The 26,695-nt window shown below is 41.1% G+C and overlaps 1 protein-coding gene across 1 annotated transcript in view; it reads left to right on the top strand.

The window, feature by feature from the left end:
- Positions 1–24,759, top strand: part of EIF3H (eukaryotic translation initiation factor 3 subunit H) — a 230,832-nt gene extending 206,073 nt beyond the window's left edge. Inside the window, exons 6-8 of the mRNA XM_089659037.1 lie at positions 8,183–8,303; positions 17,730–17,862; positions 24,578–24,759. Of these exons, the coding sequence (XP_089515163.1) occupies positions 8,183–8,303; positions 17,730–17,862; positions 24,578–24,678 (355 nt within the window). The 3' untranslated portion in view covers positions 24,679–24,759. The remainder of the gene's footprint in view (positions 1–8,182; positions 8,304–17,729; positions 17,863–24,577) is intronic.
- The last annotated feature ends 1,936 nt before the right edge of the window (positions 24,760–26,695 follow it).

Here is a 26,695-nt window from a genome sequence, read left to right as displayed (position 1 = left end):
CTTATAGGTAAGCAAGAGGATCTTAGTCTGAGAAACCTGACAGGCAGCTGGTACAAGGACTCCAGGATAGGGGTAATATGGTCATTTGTACCAGACCTAGTGAGGATTCTGGCTGCACAATTTTGTACATATTGTAGCCGATTAATAGTGGATGTAGGTACACCGACAAGAAGAACATTGTGGTAGTCGGAACACAAATGTATGGATCAGCTTTTCAGCTACAGTGTATGATAGTATAGGACACAGCTGAGCAATGTTTCTCAGGTGGAAAAACTGCTCTGACAACATTTTGCACCTGTGAATCAAAGGTTAAACTAGCATCAAAAGTCATCCCTAGATTTTTCAATTTAGACTTAAGCTTAGTGCCATCAATAGGTTATCAGGACTTGCCTTCCATAATTTATGGGGGGTGCCAACAAACTTGATTTCAGTCTTGTCACAGTAATTGAAGGAAATTGCGGGTCACCCAAGTTTTTATATCGCAAACAGAGTTGGGAGAGAAGCAGCCAAAGTAGAATCCGGTTTGGTGTGGATGTATATCTGAGTGTTGTCTGAATAGAAGTGATTATTATACCCATGTGATCTAAGCAGTTGGACAAGTGGAAACCTATAAATGCTAAAAAGTAAGGGACCCAAGACTGAGCCCCGAGGAACACAATACTTGACTGGATTAACTTCAGACTGGAATCCGCCAAGAGAAACAAAGTGACAGCTATCAGTAAGAAATGAATTAATATTTGGAGTCTCAGAATTGACTCTGAAATGTATTGTTGTAAGGTGAGAGTAAGATTGTGGTCTACACTAGAATAAGAATAGTTAGTGATCCGGAATCAGAAGCGAACAGAAGGCTGTTAGTGACTACTTATTGGCATACTACAGAGTGCTCAACCTGGGGCCTTCATAGCCCGCTGATGGAGCCCTTGGCCTCATACTGAATGCAGGAGTCTTGGAACGCTTTCAGAAAATGCACCACACCTACAAGATATAATAGAAGTCTATGACAAAGCACTGTTAGCCCACAGAAAAGCCACAGGTGTACTGCATTGCACCCGCAATACAGGTAAACTGCAGTGCATCAGTGGGAAAGCAGCCTTATAGGGGGCTGAGGACAGTAAGGGCTCATTCACATCTGCAGTTTGGGGGCGGGAGGTCTTTACCACACACTTCCAACCACTGGTGTAGCATCAGGGGTCACAGTGGTGACCCCCCTCCCACCCCCTTGCACCAGGGGGCAGGTGTGGCTGCCCTGTCACATTTTTTTTTACATTTGGACAGGAGGGGCGGCATACACAAGAACTGATCTCTACATTTTCATGCAACTGCTGAAAGCCAGCTTCCCCTTCTCCCTTTCTCCCTCCCACCCACATACAGTGTCTGCAGGAGGAAAATGTTCATTATGCTATTCAAAATAAAAAAAATTTAAATTCTGAACCATTCATTTCACTGTGACCCACGACCAGTTGCCAGATCGCCTATGTGGCCCTCGCTCTTCAGAAGGTTGTGCATCCCTGGCATACTAAGATTCTCATGACGTCTCTACAGAGCTAGAGCCAAATATTCAAAAATCCCCAGTAACATTGTTAAAGCTTAATAGCTCAAAAATTATTAACCGAGCTGGCGCTTTCTTTTTTTTAGATCATGGGTAACGTCAAAAAATACCTACACATCCCATGATCTTTGGGGTCTTACTCCCCACTAGTTCCAATTGTGATGACCAATACCTTGTAATGGCTTTTGTTGCTGGTCTCTGACTGGTTTTGTTGCCACTCTTTTCACTACCATTACCACCTCCCTGCAAGAGGGAGGTTTAAAATGTGTATTGGCTCAACACAACACAAGCAATGGATCCTACATCACCAGGATGGGGAGACAGATTTAATGGTTTGGAACTGCTCAGTTAGGCTCTACGTTTACTACAATAAATCACTGCATGTTCCTGCTCCTAGTGTAAAACTCATTATGGCAAAAGATGCTCAACCCAGTCATATCACTTACACATATCCAGTCACATGTGTGTGTATTTAACTCATTTGCCCATTCAGAAATATCGGCTCCTAAGGGACAAATAGTGTTTTGTTTCCCAGTACATATTTAACATTTTTACAGATTTTTTTTGTTAGAAGAGACTTTGTATGTCTATTGCCATATGTTTTTGGGTTTTTTTTTAATAAAATGTACACTCTGTGGCATATGTGCAGTGCACAGTCCCATATGAGTTGGTTGCCGGCAGAGTGCAATTGCAGTGATAGCCACATTCTTCCGAGTTGTGTACGAGTGGCTTCCCCTCTGCACATCACCACATGAGTTGCTCTGCTCAGCACTGCTGCCAGGCATGCGACACCTCTTATGTGTGTTTGTTTTTTTGTTTATTATTAAAACAAGGTGTTTGCTGTTTGGACGAGGTGGAGAGGAGGGGCAGTGACTGTCCAATCAGAGAATGCCTTGTATTTAGCGAAATAATTACAAGGCATTCTATGAATGCTAGTGGTGCTGAATGAGTGGCCCCCTGTAGTCCGCGTGCAGAGGAAAAGTCGCATGGACAGAAACCAGAAGATCGTGGCTAGAACGGTAGCAGTGGTGATTACTACAGTGATTGTCAGCTTTCCCAGTGGCTTGTCAGGTAGGAGATATGCATACTTGCATTGTGCCGAGTTGAGCCAATGTAAATATGCAAGACCATTCCTGGAGATCAGAGTTTAAACTGTATGTAAAAACATGGTTTCTAAGACATTTATACACAAAGATACAATTTTTTATCAGCTAATCTTTTACATTTTTATCTTAAAGTAGATGTAAACCACCTTTTACTTTTTTCATGTTTAGCATGTTACCTTAAAGGTGAATTCCATGTATGGTGTATTTTATACATAGTTCCAGCCTAGAACAATATAACTATGTTTAAACTATACCTGGTTGATGTTCCTGGAAATTGCTGAAGCAAATGCTGCTACAGCCAGTGATCTCCACTTGCTTCCATGTCCTGTGCTGAGCGGCTGCCCTGCTGCTTTATGAACACAGGCGGGTTGGTCACTCAGCACAGGCACTATTCAGAGAGAATGCTTTGTATGTTCTAAATAAATACAAAGTGTTTTCTGGCTGGGCAAGGTGAAGATGTGGGGCTGTGATGTTATCCTCTCTACCTCGTCCAATCAGAGAATGCTTTGCATTCATTCAGAAAATGCAAAGCATTCTCTGGTGCCTGTGCTGAGCTGCCGACCTCCTGTGTTCACAATGCAGCAGGGCTTTTGCTTGGTGCGCAACCCAGAAGAAAGTGGAGATCACTTATGTAGGGGCGTCTGCTTAAACAATTTCCAGCATTCAGGTGCATTGCCTTGTTATGATACATGCATAGCTACATTGCTCCATGTTGGACCAGTGTAACTATGTATAAAATATCCATACCTGGAATTCATCTTTAAATATGATGCTTGAAGTACCTGGAGCACATCAGCATTTGTTTTTTTTTTTTTAGCAGGTACATCCTGTGCTATTTTGATGTTCAAACAGCCACAGAACCACACTTTCCTCAAGCACTCGTGTTGGAATAGAAGAGAGAGCGTACTGTGCGGATGCATGTAATGTCAGCACATTGATAATCTAGCTGTGGATTTCATACACAGGGCTAATGATCATTTCAGCACAGTGGTGTAAGCCCATCAAGGGAGGTTTCTTCTGACAAGATCACCAGGAATCTTTTTTTACTTAATAATCACTAATTGGAGTCTGACAAAGAAAATGGGCAGCAGAATGCATGCATGAGCAAGCTTTGTGTACACAGTTTTACTTTTGAGCCACACATTACAAAAATATATACATGAAGGAATTACGGTATACATTCCCTTTTTAAAGGGCTATTGTCTCCAGCCTAGTGCAGTTTTAGTCTTGGTTTTCCTCTAACTTGTGAAGAAGTTATACCTTTTTACTAGGTGTAAACCCCCATTTAGATCTAAACTTGTCACCCTGGGTTTTTCCCCCCACTTTTTGATGTTCAAATAAAGAGTTATTTAAAAGAAAAGACGTGTACTGTAGTACATTTTCAGTGAGTGCTTCTTTTGTGTTTTTGTAGAATTAACCTGACAGCAATGTTTGATGTAACTCACATTTTTGCTTGTGTGCTGTACTGGAATGACTGTAGAGATAAAAAATCAATTACTTGATAAACAACTTAGAGATGGCATTGAGTTGCATGAATTATTACATGCCTATGCTGACCATTATGTTTGGGGGGAATAGTAAAGTGTAATCACTGTACCCTGCTACTAAAAAGGGGAGAGCACAGATGTGTAAAAATCAAGTGTGATGGCTTGCATGCACCTATATAATTATAAACTATTCGTAAAAACAGTATTAAATGTTGCTAACTTATGAAGACGGTTATAAGTGAATTAGGTTTCCATGTTAGACAGTTACTTGCCCATTTAGGGCAAAATTACATGTTTTCTTAAAGAGAACCCCCCAAGCTACTAAAGCAGGCCATAGACGATGTGAAAACCAAATGAAAATTTTGAATTGTTAGTTTTTCGAATTATTAGTGTACCCACCTATGGCATGTGATTTTCGTGCTGTAATCGAAAGTACATGAAACAATTGATGTCACAATCGTATGAGCTATTTTCATTTTTCGCTTGACAGAACTTTCAGATTTCAACTTGTCTATGGCCTGCCTAAGACTTTTCTTTGCTGCACTCTCCTGTTGCTGAACGTCTTGCCTTTTATCCTGAGTGGTTATTGATCTTCATGGGGAAAAAAAAAACCCCCAATGTTTTCATGTTTTCGGCCTTGTGTCTTGATACATTTTATCTCGCACAATTGCTCCTCTAGCCCACATTTGACAAAAGCTGCAGTAGGCAGAGAACATTGGGTAGCTATTGTTCTATTGTTGGCTGCAGCTTTGCCATTCCTATGTTCAGTGGAGGTCATATTTGGTGTATCAAAACTACTTCATACTTTGTCAAAAGGCAGATTGTATGATCTGCCACAGGGATTGGCAACCCTTTCCACATTTAGGGTACATGCACACTCTTCTGATGTATGACCATCAGACCTGCCTGGCAAAAAAAAGCATGGGCTGTGTAGCACTTGTGGGTTTCTGAATGTATGTGTACACAAGCATAAAAATTTGTCTAGCTTTTTATTGATGAAGGAAATGTGCCGTATGTATGTATACAGTGAGGAACAGAAGTATTTGAACACCCTGCAATTTTGCAAGTTCTCCCACTTAGAAATCATGGAGAGGTCTGAAATTCACATTGTAGGTGCATTCCCACTCTGAGAGACAGAATTTAAAAAAAAATTCAGGAAATCACCTTGTATGATTTGTAAAGAATTTATTTGTCTTGCACTGCTGAACATACGTATTTGAACACCTGAGAAAATCCGTGTTAATATTTGGTACAGAAGCCTTTGTTTGCAATTACAGAGGTCAAACGTTTCCTGTAGTTCTTGACCAGGTTTGCACTGCAACAGGGATTTTGGCCCACTCCTCCACACAGATCTCCTAGATCTGTAAGGTTTCGGGGCTGTCGCTAAGCAACACAGAGTTTCAGCTCCCTCCAAAGATGTTCTATTGGATTTAGGTCTGGAGACTGGCTAGGCCACTCCAGAACCTTGATATGCTTCTTACGGAGCCACTCCTTGGTTATCCTGGCTGTGTGCTTCGGGTCGTTGTCATGTTGGAAGACCCAGCCACGACCCATCTTCAATGCTCTGACTGAGGGAAGGAGGTTGTTGCTCAAAATCTCACAATAAATGGCCCCATTCATCCTCTCCTTAATACAGTGCAGTCGTCCTGTCCCCTTCGCAGAAAAGCACCCCCAAAGCATGTTACCACCCCCATGCTTCACAGTAGGGATGGTGTTCTTGGGATGCAACTCATCCTTCTTTCCTCCAAACACGATGAGTGAAGTTTTGACCAAAAAGTTCTACTTTGGTCTCATCTGACCACATGACTTTCTCCCATGCCTCCTCTGGATCATCCAGATGGTCATTGGCAAACTTCAGATGGGCCTGGACATGTGATGACTTGAGCAGGGGAACCTTCCGTGCAATGCATGATTTGAAACCATGACGGCGTAGTGTTCTACCGACAGTGACCTTTGAAACTGTGGTCCCAGCTCTCTTCATGTCATTGACCAGCTCCTCCCTTGTAGTTCTGGGCTGATTCCTCATCTTTCTTATCAGTGATACCCCACGAGGTGAGATCTTGCATGGAGCCCCAGTCCAAGGGAGATTGACAGTAGTCTTTAGCCTCTTCCATTTTCTAACAATTGCTCCAACAGTTGATCTATTTTCACCAAGCTGCTTGGCAATTGCCCCGTAGCCCTTTCCAGCCTTGTGGAGGTCCACAATTTTGTGTCTGGTGTCTTTTGACAGCTCTTTGCTCTTGCCAATGGTAGTAGTTGGCGTCTGACTGACTGTGGGGTGGACAGGTGTCTTTAAAGAGCTCAGACGGGTGCTACTAAGTTAGATTAATGAGTGGCGTAGAGGTGGACTTTTTAAAGGCACAGTAACAGGTCTTTAAGAGCCAGAATTCTTGCTGTTTCTCAGGTGTTCAAATACTTATGTTCAGCAGTGCAAGACAAATAAATTCTTAAAAAAAAAATTCAGGAAATCACATTGTATGATTTTTAAATTCTGTCTCTCAGAGTAGGAATGCACCTACAATGTGAATTTCAGACCCCTCCATGATTTCTAAGTGGGAGAACTTGCAAAATCGCAGGGTGTTCAAATACTTCTGTTCCTCACTGTATACATGCATTTGTAAAAAATACTGACCGGAAATGCAGATTTGTGTTGGGTTTTTTCTTTTTACTGATTGGCATATGTATGTGTGGGCATATTGAAAACACCAGCAAAAAAAAAAAAAAAATACCAGTATGCCTAAGAACGCTGCCAGTTTACAAGCATTGGATAACCAGCATGCCCATGAATAACAGCAGACCGTAGCTGTATAGTTCTTAAAATTTTGCCCTTATGTTTGTACTTCTGATGGCAAGGTAAACTCATTAAGTATTAACATGTGCATACACAAAACATGTTCATTACCATCAACATTTATGGAATAGTAAACTAGTCTTTAGTTTCAGTGCAATCCGTGTCTTTCATGGTTTAGTTGTCTGGCCTGTAGGACGTTTATTCCAGCTGCGCACACTTCTGAATTATCTGCTTGAAGTCCGTTTTGAGAAATACTTAACACTGTGTTCAGAAGTGAAAAAAAAAATCTGTTAACTGATATATGTGAATCCAAATGCAAAGATTTATGAAAAGGACGCTTTTGTCCATCCATACAAATTTATCTGGTAAACAGACCACATTACAGAAGAATTCCAGGTGTGGTCATTTTTTACATAGTTGCATTGCTCCAGCTGTGAACTATGTATAGTTCTGATCTCTTGATTCTTGTTGCCGTGCTTATGTATTCCTAACACATGAGTTCAGCAGACCATCATGAACACCATTCAGAGAATGCTTTTATTTTCTGAAGAAATCCAAACCATTCTCTGATTGGACAAGGTGGAGAGATGGGGTGGTGATGTCATGCTCTGCATCTCATCCAGTCAGAGAACGCTTAGCATTAATTCAGATAATGTAAAGCATTTTCTGAATGGCCCCTGTGCTAAGCAGCCGACCACCTGTATTCGCAATGCATTGGGTCAGCCGCTCAGCACAGGATCCAAAAGCAAGTGGAGATCACTGGAGTAGTGGTGTCTGCTTCATTGATTTCAAGCTTTCAGGGCATCAGCTAGAGTATAGTGTGTGTGCGTGTGTGTGTGTGTGTGTGTATATATATAGATATAGGTATAGATATATAGATAGATATATAGATAGATATATATGTATATATATAGTTTTGATCCAAGCTGGACCACCTAGGTAAAAATATGCCATGCTTGGATTTAATCTTTAACAAATTTTTGTACAGCATATGTTTTGTAGATGTGAATATTGATCTTCTGCCATTGAAAAGAGCTTTGTGTTTCCACATGGTACATTTGGTACAAGTCTTATTCTTTGGCGTGTTCCTTAGTGTAGCATAATGTTTGCATTAATGCCCACCTTACAGCAAGCTTGCTAGTTTGCATTCAACCATTCAAGTGACTTATTGTAATCATGGGTTGTCTGCTTCTGTGAACAGACACCAAATATTCCAGATTTTTAATCATTGCTCTCTATTTGTCTACAGTAATCATCTGGAGAAGAGCCTTCAACTCCTTATGGACCGGGTGGATGAAATGAGCCAAGACATTGTGAAATACAACACATATTTGAGAAACGCCAGTAAGCAGCAGCAGCAAAAGCACCAGGTAGGCCGTCCTGAAGCATTAAAGCACAGCGTCAGCCTAATGACTAAACACATAATTGAAAATACAAGTGAGAATATTTTTCTGCAAAATATTTTTTTTTGCTTCTCACAACAGGTTTTTTTTTAAAACTGTAAATATGCTTTAAAATGGAAGTCTAGTCATAAATAGTAAGTGAAGTATTAAATGCCATGAAGTAATCCAAAAGCTTGACCCTCTTGCCCATTCATCCCTTTGAGTCACTGACCTTGGAAAACCATTCCTGATTTGGCTACTTTCAGATCATTGACACAGGAAGTATTGCTTTCTGTAGGCAGGCCAATATAACAACCAGACAATTTGCAGATAGCAGTAGCTGCCCCAGCCTTCATTACATGTTTGCTTTAATCTGGTTTAACTGTAGTACAGTCAGTGTTTATGCTGCAGGATGTTCACTTAACATCTAACAGGGCCAGCAGGAAAGCAGTAGATTTGTTCTGCTGGAGCCTGTGCTCCAGTCTATCATGTTCAATCCTTAACCACATGCCGCCTAGCCACTGTAGAAATACGTTGGCAGGGTGGCACGGCTGGGCAAAACCAAGTTTTAAAACGTGTGTTTTCAAAACGGGTAGGGGGAGTGCGCGAGGTGCGCCACCGCCCTACTTGTCGCACCGATCACGGCCGCGGATGTCAGTCGCCGGGTCACAGCCGGTCGTTACCGGCTGTGTCCCGGTGATTAGCGGCAATCACTGACAGAGAGCACAGCTGCAGTAGCTGTGCATTCTGTCAGTTCCCTGACAGCTCCTGACATGCTGAGCCCGAGAGAAGAGTTTATCTCTCCTGATCAGCTTGTCCCCAGTGCAGTACACACCCCCGCCCCCTAGTAAAACACTCCCCTCACACAGTTAACCCTTTCACTGAATAATAGTTCCTCCCCAGTGCCATTAGTACAGTGTCAGTGTTTTTGTTTTTGCACTGATAACTGTATTGGTGTCACTGGGGATGTCAGTGACCCCAAGTCAGTTCCCCCCGTGTCAGAATGTCCGCCGCAGTCCCGCCATAAGTCACTGTTCGCCTCCATTATTAGTATAAAAAAAAATGAAAAATCCCAGTATCTTTCCCGCCATTTGTAAACGCTATAACTTTCACATAAACCAATTAATTTACACGTATTGGAGTTGTGTTTTTTTTTTTTTTAGCAAAGACGTCACAGAATGCATTTTGGCAGAAATTTATGACTAAATTTGATTTTTTAAATTTTTTCTTACTGGACATATAGCAAAAAGTCCAAAATATAATTTTTTTTCCTCAAAATTGTCAGCCTTTTTTTTATAGCGCAAAAAATAAAAGACGCACAGGCGATCAAATACCACCGAAAGAAAGCTCAATATGTGGGGAAAAAAAGATGTAAATTTCATTTATGTACCGTATTGCATGACCGCGCAATTGTCCGTCAAACTAGCGCAGCGCTGTATAGCTAGAAAATGGCTTAAATTGCAGTATCTATACCATAGTTTGTAGACGTTATAACTTTCACACAAAGCAATCAATATACACTTATTGGGATTTTTTTTTACCAAAAACATGTAGCAGAATACATTTTGGCTTAAATTTATAACTAACTTTCAGTTTACTATATATTTTTTATAGCTGAAAGTAAAAAGTATCGTTTTTCTTAAAAATTTTTGGTCTTATTTGTTTATAGCGTGAAAAATAAAAAGCGCACAGGTGATCAAATACCACCGAAAGAAATCTCTATTTGTGTGAAAAAAAGGACATAAATTTTGTTTGGGTGCAGCATTGCATGACCGCGCAATTATCAGTTGAATTAGTGCAGCACCGAGTAACAAAAAGAGGCCTGGTCATTAAGGGGGGTAAATCCTCAGGAGGGCAAGTGGTTCAGGCAGGTTTTCTGTATGTTGGGCAGATTGGGAGCTCTTGCATCCAAAGCAGGTTGGTTCCCCGATCTCACCTTGTTACTGACAAAGTGGGATTGAACTCAGTAGACTGTGCTTCCTGCATGTATTTTAAGGACTCATTTTCAGTATTGAAAGGAGTGTACCTTTAAAATGATCCCAGAAGAGTTGGGGGGGAGGGAAGAGAGTTTACATTTTTGCCCCATTGCCCACTCTTTTCTGGTAGCTGTGGGGATTGCTTCACCTTAAGTTAGGCATGTTTTGGTCGAACCTGTTTGCGAACTGATTGGCCTGTGGGTGGCACCCTGTGACCGTTTAGCGTCTTGTGGGGTTTTGTATTGCATTAGGCCAAATAAATGTAGAGATTTTGAACGTCACAAAAAGGGACAGGCTGGAACTTTTATAGTAGCCTTGCTTTACAGATGCCCCTCATTCCTCACTAATAGGGAAATAAATTATTCCATTGGGAACTCGAAGACTTATAATTCCACTAACTAGCCAGGCTGTACATTTGAAAAATTGATTTTCTTCTGTCCAGTCTCATGTTCTCATTTTATGTCCTTGGTTCCTTCCTCTGTCAGCTAATGAAGCGATCTTGCCAAAAGACCGTAAACAATTTTTTAGGTTTTCATTCAGGAAAACAACAACATTTAAAGGCACTTAGAAGCCAGGCAGACCTACCATCATTAAATATCTTTACGTTTTTTTTCTCAACCAATATCACTCAGAAGAATAGGATTTTATCGTAGGAAACTGAAGGAAAAAGTTCATTCGCTCAGGCCTCATTTACTTCTAATTGCTTTGGTCCTGGTTCATTACAGCATAGTTAATATCCCAAGCATCAATCAGCTAAATCCTAATTTGCTCCAGAGGAGTTTATTTCTCTTGAAAATGTTTTGTTTTTCTTTTTTCTTTTTTTTTTGGTTTGGTTTTTGATTTAGTCTTTAAATTCCACTATTAAACAAAATTTTGCTAATTTGTGATCTTATTCTAAATTGTTTATATTCTCCAAAGGAAAGCTGTGTTGTAATGCTTTGTGTTTTTAATTTTTGTATTTTTAACCTGTCTGCAGTTCAGCTTCAACAAGGAATTTTATTTTGGGCCCCTTTTTATATGGGATCAGATCCATCTCTTGTCAGTTTTTCAGGATGACCTGATTGGAAGCTGCATGCATGTTTATGGACAGACAGATGTAATTGGATATGTCTGCTTCCACCTTCCTCCAAGTCTGTTAAACAGCGTCTGCATCCTTCTCCATTTTTTCAGACTAAAATTTGATGGATCTGGAGGTAGTCGATGTAAATGAGCACAAGTCTGATTACATCCAGCCACCCATAGAGCCATCGCTGGTCTGCCAATGTCCACTGTCAAAATGCGGGCAAAATAAAAATAGGCATAGATGTCACAAAAGTCCTGGTCAACTCCAATTCAGCAGGGACATCTGTTCATTGCTGAATGGGCACGATGGCAGTGTGGAGGACCCTAAAACCTTTATTGGGGGGGGATTTTCCTTTATTTCCTGTTGTGGAACAACTGGAATTAAGTGGAATTTTCTCCCAAGTGATGGAAAACCTCTAACAGTTATAACCCGAACAAGTGTCCTCATTGCGATATTCCCCTCTGTTTTTTCTGGTGACCACTCTAATTTTTACATTTTTCTCACTATCAAACTAATTTTAATGATTTTGGAACAAATAGATTTTGCTATTTGTTAAATAAAAACAAGAAAAAGAACATACACTGTTGGAAATTTGTTCAAGAGAAAATGTCTCATCACTGCGGCAGAAAAGGAACATCGGTTTGACCCCACTAACAATTAGAAAATAAAATTGGCATCCTTTAAAATGAATTTCGAATGGAGAGCTAATGTATGGTCTGCTTGATGAGGTACCCTTTCCTACTAGACCGGGCTGAGTTGTTTTGCAGAGGTGTGTAAATTCCTGCACTGGATGGATATACAAATCCTTTGGCAGGATAAACCGCTTGCAGACGAATAAAAGTACAGTTCTCTCTTAAAACTGTCAAGGGAGATGTACAGGGGGATGACATCGCTGACCACATTCTGACAACTTTAACTGGCTACTATGCTGACTTTTTAGCTTTAGTACTTGGAGCCATTAAACCTGAACAAGTATGCAAGCAGGAAAGTTGGAGGAAAGTGATAAATACTGAAGAATTCTAAAAAGTACGTTGAAGATGAACTCCAGCATAAAAGTAAACTTCCTCCATAAGTGCCATTGTGTATATAACTTATCAAGCTTGTAAACTTTTTTTTTTTTTTTAACACTTCATTGTTTAGCAGAAATGTACCTTATAAAACCTTGTGACATCATTGTTTCATTGGTACAAAGTATCTACAGACAGGCACCTGGAGAAGGTATCATAAAGGCAAATAAATCAGGCAAAACAGACTCGCTGTTCAGCACCACAATGGAAACTACAATACCCATTATGCAGTGGGAATTATAGTTGTGAATTTGGGTGGGGGAGGGGGGGGGGGAAATTTGCTACAATGTAAACATTTCCAGGCAGAGACTTGTGCATATGACTACATCTCCCAAATATGTTGCTTAAACTATGCAATGTTGGAGGGTGGGTCAGGCAGGGAGTCCGAGACGCCTGGGCCTACCCATTGCGGCAATCATCTATGTAGCTATTTCGTTGCTCAAAGAAAAATAAACTACAGAAGGGAAGCTAGGTGGGCCAGGGAAGTGCAATTAACAAGTACAGATTCTTTATTTTAGAATCTGTAAAGCTTCCATTTTAAATGAAATCATTTTGGGCAGAGTTTCTCTTTTAATAGAAAAATGATTTTAGGTTAGTGCAACATTTAAACTGAACCTGTGATGACTTGCCACTCCATCTGGAAGTGCTGGACTCCTGATTGACAGCCGGGGAACTTATTGCTGAGCGCAGCAGTAGTCCATGTGTAACCATTTCCATCCACGGTCACACTCTCTATAATATGTAGGAAAATTACGTTCCTAACCTTTTTCCATCACTTATAGACCTCCATTATCAAGGTACTACATTTGTGTAGTTTCCTTTTTTGCTGAAATGATCAATTTCTCAACTTTTTTTTTTTAATTAACAACATATCAGGCTTGAACATTTGTCATGTTTAAAACAGAGCTCTAGATCAAAACTGTAATCTCAGTTCTTCGTTAAATGCCCCAAGTTACTTCTATAACGGCAAGCATCCTCAATGTGCATAGATCAAGATAAGGGTGGGGTAAGTATAGGAAAAAAGTGACTGGAAGGTCTGCTTCCCTGGTCACCTCACTGGAAAATGAATGAGCAGCTGCACACCCATGAGGATATAATTATGTTCTTCTTTTCTATAAGCATGTACCCTGGTTAATCCCTGGTTCACACGAGTGCGACTTGACAGTTCAAAGTCGCATGACAAGTCGCACCCCATTAGCGGCAATGGAAATGTCCACTTTGAAAAAAGCTACTGTACTATTTCTGTGTGACTTCATTGTGACATCTATTAAATGAAGTCACACAAATGTCCGCAAGCTTCACATGAAATCTCACTGATAGTCGGCTTTGATGTAGCGTGACTCCAAAGCCGCAGAGGTGTGAACCAGGGTAAGGGTCACTTTACAACCTCTGAACAGTCAACTTTAGCTCTACCAGAACTATGTAATATGGAGACCTACCTAATCTATCCAATCAGTTTGCATCCCATCATAAATGATGAACTAACACCTTACACCCTCCCTAACTAACTAAGCTCCCATCCCCACCCCTCCCATCCCCACTGTACTTATCTCTGTGGGTTGATTAGCTGTCAGCTGTCAATGTAGTGGTCCAAGGATTTGAAATCCTTGCTGTTCTCTCCCTTCTTTCTGCAGGGCATCTGGGACTTATTACTAAACCCAGGACCTTGCATTCACTATATCTGCTCTCCCACAGTACACAGAACATGGAAATGCAATTAGTTTAGTAAATATAAACTGATAAATACCTTTTCTCAGCAGCATATAGCGGTCTTGTTAATTTTATTAGTATCCGGCAGAGCACTGGTTAAAGCTTGTTGGAGGAGTTTTCATTGTCCTCTGACTGTCCTATGAGGTTGCATGACCCCTGACTCTTTCTGGACAGTGCTGATTGGCCCTGTGCTGATCACATGCACCCTCCCAAAGAAGAAAAAAAACTCTGCACATGCTCAGTTTAGTGTGTATGGCTAGAGTGACTCTTAGAACTCTGTACTATCAGCAGATGGATTGGGGAGAGTAGAAGGGGAGGATCAGAGAAGTCTGAATCAAACAGCCTTTTTACACAGTGTGGATGATTAGGTTCCACAGTGAGTATAACAAGCATGCTTTACTGCATATACAGACTGATGTTACTGTTGTGGGTTTAGTAGCCCTTTAAACACCATTGAAAATCTGTGGAATGAATTGAAGAGTGCAGTCCACAAACCGTCACCGACCAATATGACTGAACTTGAGCAGTTCTGCAAAGAAGAGTGGGCAAATATTGCAAAGCTAGTAGAGACACATCCCAACAGACTAAATGCTGGAATTAAAGCAAAAGGTGGTTCAACGAAATACCAACACAAGGGGCTGATCCTTTTTCCAACTCATTGATTCTGTTTTTGAATTTTTTAGTAAATTACAGCTGGATAAAACAAAAACTGTGTCGGTCTTCATTTCAGGCTGATGTGATTATTTTAAAGGGGGGTGATGCTTTTCTATACCCACCGAAATACATTATTTATATTAAACACCCCACTCATTATTTTATATAATTTATTTATTTATTTATTTTTTTTAGAACTGGAATATGATTTATCAAAAAAAAAAAAATGAAGTTCTGCTTTGCAATACACAGTCCTCTCCTCTTGTCACTAGGATCTCCTATAGTATACTCATATGTTTTGTAGATAGTTGATTATTTAAAATCCCTGCCTCATGAAGGAGCAAGAATACTGCGCTGCAAGATGCTTGAAATAATAAGCCACCATCTGTGACATATAATAAATAGAATATTGAAAATGAGCATTAATACCGCGCATCTTGGAGCAGGTGCTGGAGAGGCTCCCACCAGTCCTCACACAGCCAATTTCTCCTGCCTAATGCCTGTCACAGCCTTGTAGAGTACTGGCGTTTCCCGCAATAAATGCCTGTCTCATCCTGTGGCCAGCATGCAAATAATAAGCATTTATAGGATCCTCGCAGAGCTCGGCCGCGCTGAATCCCTCCAGGAGCAACCGAGTAAAGTAAATTTAAATCATTATTGAAGGTAATTAAAAGATCAAACTTAATTTTGTGAGAGGTGAGGAACCTGTTTTACTGCTCGGTTAGCTGGAAGATCTAATGCAGACACTGTTACTGCTGCCTGGAGCACACCCAAGACCTCTTAGCATTGAAAACGGCTTACATTTTTTTTCCCCTTTCATATAAAGCAAATATTGAGGTGTTTACAGAAGGGATATATTTGATGCAAATTGGGGTTTACTTTTCCTTTTAAGGCTTAGGATACCTAAAGCAAAATGTATTCTAAAGCTCTGCTAAAACTTAGTACAGTATGTGTACAGGTGTCCACAGATTTAGATGAGCTAGATATTTCCTAAAGTGTACCTATCTATTGTCAGGTTAAGTGCAAATACTGCCCCTGACCTGACAATGTTTGTCTTTTTTTTCTTTTTTTTTTTTTTTTTTTTTTTTCCCTCAGCACCATCTTTGTTCAGGCATCATCCAAAGTCAGCATTTCATTTTTGTTCTGAGATGCAGGCTCAAAGATGACACAGTCAAGTAAATCGTGGTGTGCAGTTCTTGTCTGTGTTCACAAATGTCTGACACACCTCAGCTCCTGCCACAACCTCTCACCTTGTGCATGGCTACAAAATTACAATGTTGAAGTCTAATCGCTGGGGGAAGAGTAGACTAAGGAAATGCTTCCTCCTGCCTGAAACAGATTGATGACATCATCCCAGCCAAGGAAGGGTCACTTTACTACTAATAAAGGGTAGAGCATTTTCAAAAAAATACTATTTTGTGACGTGTTCAGGAATTCATGCAGAGTTATGATGCTGAAAGGTCCACTCGACAGTGATACTAAAGGTACATTAAAAAAAAAATATATAATATGCCATACCTGCTCTGGAGCTCTGCAGTGGTTTTGCACAGAGCAGCCCCAATCCTCTTCTTGGGTCCCCTGCCAGTGCTCCTGACCACTCCCCTTTTGCTGAGTGCCCCCATAGCAAGCCGCTTGTTCTGGGGGCACTTGTGCGGGCTCACTCCCAAGCCCCACTCTGTTCATAGAAACCGCTCAGCCCTGCCCCCGCTCTCTCCATACTGGCTGTGATTGGCAGCAGAGTGTGCCATTGACTCCCACTGCTCTATCTGAGGTAGTGAGCAGGGAAAGAGGAAGGAGAGATGATCCTGCTCTTGCTGGATCGAGATCAGGCTCAGGTAACTATAAGGGGAGGGGGGGGAGTGGGAGGGGGAAAAGCACACAGAAGGTTTTTTTGTTTTTTTTCATGTTCAGGTTTTAGAACTACTTTAAGATGTTTGTTTTATGCAGCCAGAGCTATAACAGGAGTTCTAAATTGGAATTTGCTTTTACCAATCTATATTGGTCCCTCCATTGGTTGTATGTTAAAGTGGTAGTAAACTGCAAAAAAAAAAACAATGGTACTCTGCAGGTTTAGGTCATAATGTACTAGTATGCACCACACCTTTTATTAAACCTGATTGGCATACCTGTAGGTAAAAGTTCTAAAGTGGACTTTACTTCGACGTTAAAGTAGAACTGAAGGCAAAACTTCTGTAACTTGATTACCCCCATCAGTTTTTTTTTTTTTTTTCCCCATCTGTGTTTCATTAGGGAGATTTCCCTTCACTTTCTGTCTCATAGCAAAAACAGGAAGTGAAAGGAAATTCCTCCAAAATGAGTCCCTGGTTGATCCAAGGATCACCAGAACTAGCGTCCCCATTGGAAGATTTTCTCTCTTCCTGTTCTGGGGACAATCCAAAATGTGGGATTTTCTTTTACGTTCAATTCTAACCATAAACAGGACAAATAGAGAGGGTGGATCTCCTTAGCGGGGGCACAGACAGCAATGCAAATGTAACAGGTGCTCTAACCCTTCTCCAGTGTGTCCAAAACTAGAAAAAAAAATGTTGCATGCATGATAGGAAATTGTTCTTTTTATATTAAATAGGTAACATTTGGAGGGTCAGAATGCGCTGACACCATCACTCACTGTATAATGATTATTGCCAGCCTAAAGGGCAAGTCCTGTCATGTATTTGGGTAACAAATATACAGAACCCTCTTGTGATCCTTCTACAGCTATGTTATATGGCTGCAGAATATAAGAAATCACACAGCATTTTCCAGAACCACAAATCCTGTTCCAGTGCCCTGCCTCCTGTCTGCTCTAAGGACCCTTTAGGAGAACTTTCCCTTTTCACTATGTGGCTGTTTGTCCTTTAGTGATTTTTAAAGTTAGGCAGTACCCCTTTCCTACATGTTAGCTTACAGTGTTAACCATATAGATTTTCTGTTTTTGTTCTAGTATGTTCAACGACGGCAACAAGAAAACCTACAGAGGCAAAGTCGTGGGGAGCCGGCACTGCCTGAGGAGGACGTGAATAAACTGTTTAAACCACCTATGCCACCACCTCGTATGGATTCACTTCTCATTGCAGGTAATGCTTTCAACTATGTGAATACATTAAGCCAAGCCTATTGTAATCACGTTTGCTACAACACCTCAATAATGTTTGTGAAATGATAGGATAACTGGACCATCTGTAGATCCACAGTACCTAGCCCAGTACTCAGCTATATTTGCTTGCAAAAGGTACTTTATGTAAACCTGCCTAAAATGTTTAACCAGTTAAAGAGGAACTGCACTGCATCTAATCATCACAAACCAAAAGCACTATTTAATTTATCTTTATTATTCACAGCAAACTCCCCCATCCATCCATCCATCCATGTCTCCATGCTTTATATTGCTGTGTAATCACTTTGAAAAACACTCCTAGTATTTCTGGCTGCCGGTGTAGCAGCAAGATGTGTCCCCCCCATGAAGATGTGTCTCCCTGATGCATCTGCGCATCCCCGCTTCAGTCGATCCTGAATACGGCTGCCAGACTTATTCACCTTTCCAACCGCTCCATCTCCGCCACCGCCCTCTGCCATGGATAGTTCTGTGCTATGGATGGTGATTGGCGATCGGCTACTTCTGCCAAAAACCGTGACATGCGTCAGGGAGACCCATCTTCATGGGGGGACTCATCTTGCCGCTACACCTGTATTTTTAGTAAGGGCAGATGAATTTACTTCCTGGAATTGCAATCCCATCTGCCTTAGCTGAGAAAGCCCCTCCTCTGCTCCTGCAGACTCCTGGGATTTATGATCTCATTTGTCTAGGCATGGAAGCTAGGAAGTAACTGAAGAAATGTAAAAAAAAAAAAGTTTAAAACTATTAAATATAATATACACTATATTGCCAAAAGTATTGGGATGCCTGGCTTTCCACACACAAACTTTAATGGCATCCCAGTCTTAGTCTGTACGGTTCAATATTGAGTTGGCCCGCCCTTTGCAGCTGTAACAGCTTCACCTCTTCTGGGAAGGCTGTCCACAAGGTTTAGGCGTGTGTCTATGGGAGTGTTTGACCATTCTTCTAGAAGTGCAGGTCAGGCACTAATGTCGGACGAGAAGGCCTGGCTCGCAGTCTCTGCTCTAATTCATCCCAAAGGTGTTCTATCGGGTTGAGGTCACAACTCTGTACAGGCCAGTCAAGTTCCTCCACCCCAAACTCGCTCATCCATGTCTTTATGGACCTTGCTTTGTGCACTGGTGCACAGTCATGTTGGAACAGCAAGGGGCCATCCCCAAACTGTTCCCATAAAGTTGGGAGCATGAAATTGTCCAAAATGTCTTGGTATGCTGATGTCTTAAGAGTTCCCTTCACTGGAACTAAGGGGCAAGCCCAACCCCTGAAAAACAACCCCACACCCTAATCCACCCTCCACGAAACTGTACACATGGCACAATGCAGTCAGGCAAGTACCGTTCTCCTGGTAACCGCCAAACCCAGACGTGTCCATCGGATTGCCAGACAGAGAAGTGTGATTCGTCACTCCAGAGAACACGTCTCTACTGCTCTAGAGTCCAGTGATGGCGTGCTTTACACCACTGAATCCGACTCTTCGCATTGCACTTGGTGATGTAAGGCTTGGCTGCAGCTGCTCCCCCCCCCAAATGACCCCCTTTTTAAAAGTAGACAGTCTGAGGTACTTAGTGGCAAGGTGCGGTTTTTTTTTTTTGCCCAAATTTTTTTGGGAAAATGAGCAAATTGATTTTTTATTTTTATTTTTTTCTACATACTGTGACTAGTGCAATACAATATCATCATATGACTGGTATGGCGGTGATCAGGTGTACTGACTGACGACAGTATGTTGTGTGTTTTTTTTTTTTTTTTTTTTTAAAGTAAATTTTTTATTAACTTATTTTTTAGTTTTTCAGTTTTTTTTTGTCATCAGACTACCTCAGTGTCATCATAGTGACATTGTACTACTCTGTGGGACATATCAGGAATTTTTGTCACTGTTATTGCTTATATAATAAAGATCACTGTATAAGCAATAGTTTTAACTGGCATGAATGGGTGAATTCATGAACAGCTTGCTTTTGGTTGTGATCTGGCATTGGCTACAGCTAATCACATGGTACAAGTAGCCAAGTTACATGTGATTGCTGTGGGCCAATCACAGGTCACAACAGTAAAGCAAGCTATTCATGAATGCAATCACATTCATAACAGGTTGTTTACATTATCATGTGATTTGCTATGACACCCGGGTTACCACCAGACACAACGTTCACAGGAGGAGCACGCTGCGTACCCTTAAATCAGAGCAGACAAAATGGCGTATATGTACGTGATTGTGCGCGAATGTGCCTTACTGTGGGCTCGGCAAGTGGTTCAATAAAAACAGAGGTCTCAGTTGTGTACACTTACGTGGGGAAGCCTCACACTGTTTCGAGACAACTTTTTAAAGTGTGATCCTCCACTAATCTATGGGAACACCAACACAAGGATACACGGAAAATATTATGCAGATCCTATATAAATCCCACACTTGGGTATGTATTAGATTTCCTTTCATAGTCCGCAAGGCCACGTTCTGAGTTACATTGCGTTGACCCTTGCAGTGACTTGCCTTATCCAAGTAACCTTCTACGCAAGTTATATATAAATTAGCTGCTCGCTGTCTAATATTGACTCCATTCATTGAGGATATGAAAATATATGGGCTGGATTCCTTTTACTGCTCTCCAGATCTTTGCTAGGAAAGTTTCACACCCTAAATGGTCCCTCGGGGTCTTATGTCACTTAATCTCCACTTGCAGAGTAGTGTCAGAATCAACCCTTCTCTACACAGAGCCATCACCAGGTGCTAATATGTCACCATGGAGCTGCCCCCCCTCTTCCTGCGTGAAAAACACAGCGCATTTCTCTGTGTGATTGTCCCTCTCCACAGACTCCCCCCTCCCCTTTTTAATCTTCACGTTTAGGGTCTCCTACCCTCCAGTAATTACAGTCTAATTGCATATAATGGTTAAGGAAACTATGTACATTTTCTCTGAATCAATGCCCTTTTAATATACACACTAAATGATTTTTCATGTATTAACCCCACTCGGGCCTAATGATTTTTTTTTTTTTTCTTTTCCGTTCACCGTTCTGGTGAATGCTGATTATAGCTCAATGATTTCCACCATGTGGATGGAGTCCAGCAGGATAACACACTTTTTATTAGGCCTATATATTCCCTCTAGCTGAATAAGAGAGAGACTTGTAGAAGTGCAAAATGCAATGGCTTACCCATGATACCCCGCAAGGCTCCGGATTCATTTTCTACTTGGATGGCTGCTGAGCTGTGATTTGGATAGCTCACTCTGAGAATATTTTTTAATAAAGACAATTTACATTCAGCAACAATAAATACAGAGCAGATTTCAGCTACAGAGGTTTTTTTTCCCCTCTTAGCAATGCATTTACGAGGTAGAGCACAATTATATTCTGTGAGTATTTCATGTACCGGGGAGACCCTGGGATACAGTGTGAGTGAAATCAATTATTGTGCAGTAATTACATTGTGTATTTACATTCCACACACTGTTAAGGTTCATACACGTCTGTGAAGCCCCTCTGTCACCCTAGACAAGAAGCAAATGACGAGATTTTTATTTTTTTGCTTAGCTGATTTGGATTAAATACCTTGTATTCTCGAGGGATGCTTGCCAAGGGCTGCAGACCTGAACATTTTTCTTGTTAAAAGAAAACCTGTTTGTGAATAGAAAAAAACTAAACCCCAAGTTTAAAGCAGGTACCACATGGCTGCTGCTCTGCTTTGTAATCACCCCCAGCCTGTGATTGGAAAATAGTTGCAGTGCATGGAAGAGGTCACCCCTCTGCTATCCCATCAAGCAGATTTCCTGTGTTCCTGACTGCATGCTTTAAAGCAGAAAACTCAGTTTGGCTCTCTATGTTGGTATTTTTTTCAAATACACAATTATTGGCTTTTTAATAATTACATTACTGAGCAAAACGGGTTTTTTACCTTGATTTCTTCTTTGACTCCTTACTGGTGAGCGTGCGTAGATATGCAGCCTCAAGGAGGAGAGTCTTTATCTATGGGGCTGCATATATGCACTTCTGTATTTGTGCTGTGAGCATGCTCCCAGCACAGAGACTGAGCTCTCCCCAACAGGTCTGGGTCTTGTACTAATGATTGGTAACCAGGAGGATCCGTTCCCAATCACCCGATCACTGTACAGCCTGACCCTGTTGTGCTTTTTTTTTTTTTTGTCCTCTTGAATGGAGAAAAATACACCTTTTTCTCTTTACTAGAGGAGAAAATTGTTAACCATAAAAAAAAATCTAAAAATATATTAAAGTAGCTAGATCAGAGTTTGATCTAGATTGGGGGGGGGTATGACCTCCAGGAGAAAAGTATCTTGGGCATCGAGTGGAGGGAAGGGAGACCTGGTGATATGGCAGCACAATAAGCACTGGAGCAGCTCTTCAAGAGTGGAAGCCGACTCAACAGTAAATAGCAAGGAAGGCGCATGTAAGTGCAGTATGCAGCAGTTTATTGAATTATAAAAGGTAAAAAGCACTTAGATGGCAGTCAGATAAAAGATCATCAGGTATAATTGCAGGTGAAAACACAAAGCCAATCAGCAGTAGTGAGTGTGGCAGAACGCATGAGCAAGATGGCCGCCGTACTTCCAGGAGAGGCTTGGAATGCACACGCCGGTCATGTCAAGGGGGCGGTAACGCGTTTTGGTGCATGCACAGACACTCAGATCTTAGGGAGTCTGTGCATGCTCTGCAACACGTTACCGCCCCCTTGATGTCATGTCCAGCCTGTGTCTTCCACGCCTCTCCTGGAAATACGGCGGCCATCTTGGCTGTGCTTTCCACCACACTCACTACTGCTGGTCGGCTTAGTGTGTTCCCCTGGCTGTATACCTGATGACCTTTTATCTGACTGCCATCTCGTAGGTGCTTTTTACTTTTTATAATTCAATAAACTGTTGCATACTGCACTTAGAGGCACCTTCCTTGCAATAGAAAAGTGATGTGGTGCGGCTTTGTGCAGGGTCTGACACTGCCCTGAAGCGTCAGAGCTTTACCTCTCAGAATGGCCTGGTGTTCGGTTTTAGAAGCAAACTTTTGAATTGCTGCAAGTGTGCACCTCTAGGTGCATACAGCAGTTTTTCATCTACAGGCAGTCCCTTTTAGAGCTTTAAACGTGAATGTTGTTGGCTTTGATCGGACATAAACCTCTTCTGTATGCCACTCTGATCCTAGTTTCATTTTTACAAAGTCATTGATTTCCTGTCTAAAAATAAAAAGTAAAATTGTTGACAGGTTCTCTTGAAAGGGAAGCCAATTTGAATACAAAAGCATTTAACTCACAATACTGTATAAAAGCAGATAAAAAGTTAATAAATGCCTGGGAAGCTCTTCAAACTCCAGCACAATCTGTAATATAAACTTGAGCTCCAGATTAGAGGTCTGGCACCCCTTCTGCATCCCTTAATCTAGTGTCTAATAGAAAAGTGGTTTGTGTAATGCAGCAGTTTGGGGTGTAAATCCTGCTGCTTGGTTTTTGTTTTGTTTTTTTGTTTTTTTTTAAAGCCAAATTCCAGGTACATATGTAAAACTACTATGTATTTATTTATTTGTTACAAACCAATATTTTTTTAACTGCAACTAGTGGTAATATCTGAGTTTATCTTGCTAGCAATGTGCTATATTTTCTCAAGGAGCAACACCTCTGAGAGTCTGAAACACAGTAAGCATGCGAGCAGGAAGAAAGAGCAGGTTATCCAATGGGTATCTTGATGCTTTATTGTCAAGCCAGCAAGAAAAAGGTGTAATTGGTCAAGCTTTGTTGTAGTGGCGTTCAAATACCTAGCCATAATATTGGCAGGGGTGCCTGGATCGCAAAACGGGCTACGCAGAATTACAAACCTTTGGCAACCAAAACTATTGCCATATAGATTTCAGATTTGTTTTCATCTGCTTGCCTTGCCTGGAGTTCAGCCTTAACATTGGGCAGAATAGTCTTTGCAAGGCAGAAAGTGGAACCTTATATGCTGTACTTTTAAACACTGATTGTGGAGCAGGAGAAAAATACAAGGAGTTCTATTCAAGGAAAAATCTCCTTGACCTCATCCCAAATGTATACACAAGCTTGCTGATAATTGCTACCAACTGCAGCCATTTACCAGAATACTGACCTCATTGTCCTGACTTCATATGATAATCTGAAGAGACAGTGATGTCACAGGTTCAAAATCAACAACCGTTACCCCCTTCACACCACTTACGACCAGATATTGTGCACTGGACCAATGTGGAGTTTTTTTTTTCCAGTAAATTGCTGAATCTTGTAAATCTGTCACTACACAGGACTGCAAAACTGTGCTATTGCCATTTTAACCCTTCTGAGCAGAAGTCTGGATTGAATGACTGCAACTCTATTATTAATGTCTCTCTCACAGTTTTGTATGGTATCAGTATTGTGGAATATCCTTCATTTTCCTCCTATGAAGGTATATTACCTGCCACTGAGTGGAACTGGTATTCTCACTGAGATATCTCACAACACAGTCCATGAGCGACCTAGAAAGCCATCATTCACTTCTCAACAAATGTGCATAGCTCAATTTTTTGTTTTTGGGATAGAGTTGTCCTTTAGGTTATGCCAGTTCTTGTTGCAAAATAATTTTCATAATGTGACAGATGCTTCATACACATATGATCTTCTTGAGCAATGTTGGACCTGTCTATAAACCACTAAGCCACTATGTCTGTTTTCCTCACAGGTCAAATTAACACGTACATCCAGAACATAAAGGAGTTCACTTCTCAGAACCTGGGAAAGTTGTTCATGGCTGAAGCTTTACAAGACCAAGTTAACAGTTAAAAAATCCGACAACATCGCTTGGATAACTTTTATTACTAACATTGAACTTTCAGGGAAAACAAATAAATAACTCTCAATGTTTTTCTGGGTTTGTTGTGATTTTTTATTTTTTTTGGACACTTTTATGAGGTTTCTGTTTCTCTCGTCAGTAAAAAGACACCAAAGTTTCTGAAATAAAAAAAACCCTATTGCATGAGCTACAGTTTGGCATTCCTCTACATACCTGTCTATCACGCTTCTTTATATGTATGAAAGGTACAAGAAATGGCTCACACAAATGTGAAAACCATAGAATGAAAACTTTGGTGTCTTTTTTTTTTTTTTTAGTAATTGGCCACTTGTCACACTCGGTGCTTTGACTTTCAAATGCTTGAAATAGTACCTGCTCTCACTACAGTGGGGATGGTAGGATGTTGCAGGAGGTGTGAGTATTTGTATTGTCACTACTGATTCACAAACCTGTAGCTTGTCAATTAGCACATGGCCTTGCCCACTGCTTTCTGAATTGACCACACTGATTCTGCTGCTGGATAGTGAAGATAATGGTAATCAAATGGCAATTCCAAGCAGAAAAGAACAGTCCTAGAACTAAAGTTTGCTTAGTTTAGCTTGCAGTACCTGCTGGAAAAGCAATATGGGAGTTGCTGCCGCTGACTTAATTTAAAAGGTGTCCAAGCAACCTGTTGACTATTTTTTTCAGGTCAGTGACTTGCTATATAGTAAAGCAAGGTCGTGTCTGAAAGCTCCAGAAGCTGCACCTTTTAAAACCCAAGTCGGCCTTGACATCTCCCATACATCTATCTAATCACAGTACTTATTTGAGGGCTGCAGCCACTTGCTACACAATTGTTACCTTTCTGGAAACTGCAGGGAGAATGGTGCTTGGAACCTAGGAATACATGACCCATATGGCCATATGATACAAGTTAGACTCTAGGCCAATTCAGAAAACAAATATACTGGCAAGCATAGGGTCAGAGCAAGCAGCGTAGCACAAGATATATGCCATCATGACAATTGGGGACAGTAAGCAAGTAAGCTACTCCATTGAACTGAACTTCATAAGCATAATGGGGAATTGAGCTGAGTGCTGCTCTTTACACAACGGAGGGCAAGTGTGGGGTTTGGAAAGCTGTGTTGAAGCATTAGAGTTTTTTTGTAATAAATGGAGTTGAGTGAATACCTAATCAGTTCCAGAGCAAATAAAGCAGTTAATTAGATGTAAAATGTAATGGGCATAAGGAAATGGCAATGATTGAGCATTTCTTTGAGTCTATGGTGAGCATGTCATAACCGGATATGAATGAATGTGGATAGTATGGATAGAACTTGGCATACACAGTACAATACAAATCTGTGGATCCATCCTGACTTGTGTTAATGATTCAGGCTAGGGGAAAATGGTGTGGAGAGTGTTTTCTTGGTAAACATAAGGCCCCTTTGTATACAGTGTATAATGGTATAATTTTTTTCCTTTATTAAAAAAAAAAAAAAAAAAAAAAAGGTAAAAGTCTGAGTTTTAATATTAGGGCACTTACCTGTCCATGGATCCAGTGGTGTCCTCACGCTGAGCTGATTCTTCAGTCAGCTGTGAGTGCTGGAGCCTCCATCTTAACTAAGGGAAACCAGCAGTGAAGCCTTGTGGCTTCACTGCTGATTTCCCAATGTGTATGTGCAAATCGTGGTGCGCTCTGTGAATGGGCCGCAGTCCTCTGGGACTTAGAATGTGTCCCAGAGAGCTGCTGGGGAGGGGGTGAACTTCCAGCTCAGTTCGCTGCCCTGAACTGAGCCAGAAATGGGAGCGTGTGTCTGTCAAAACCAGGAGACAGAAAAGTGAAGCTTCCACTTTTGGCTGAAACTCCTCTTTATTGCTAAGCCATAAGTGGTGCTCTGGGCTTATTTTGTGTTTTCCAGACGGTCATGAGCCTTAATTAAAAAACAAAACTTGTTTACAGAGCTCAGCCAAATCCCCCACCCCACCGTTATCACGCCGCTTACCGGATACTGTGTTATGCAC

Source organism: Staurois parvus, unplaced genomic scaffold (genome assembly GCF_062004578.1).
Source record: "Staurois parvus isolate SC_StPar_1 unplaced genomic scaffold, SC_StPar_1.0 ptg000030l, whole genome shotgun sequence".
Classification (NCBI taxonomy): domain Eukaryota; kingdom Metazoa; phylum Chordata; class Amphibia; order Anura; family Ranidae; genus Staurois; species Staurois parvus.
The sequence above is the reverse complement of the archived record's forward strand: the minus strand, read 5'-3'. Positions and strand labels throughout refer to the sequence as shown.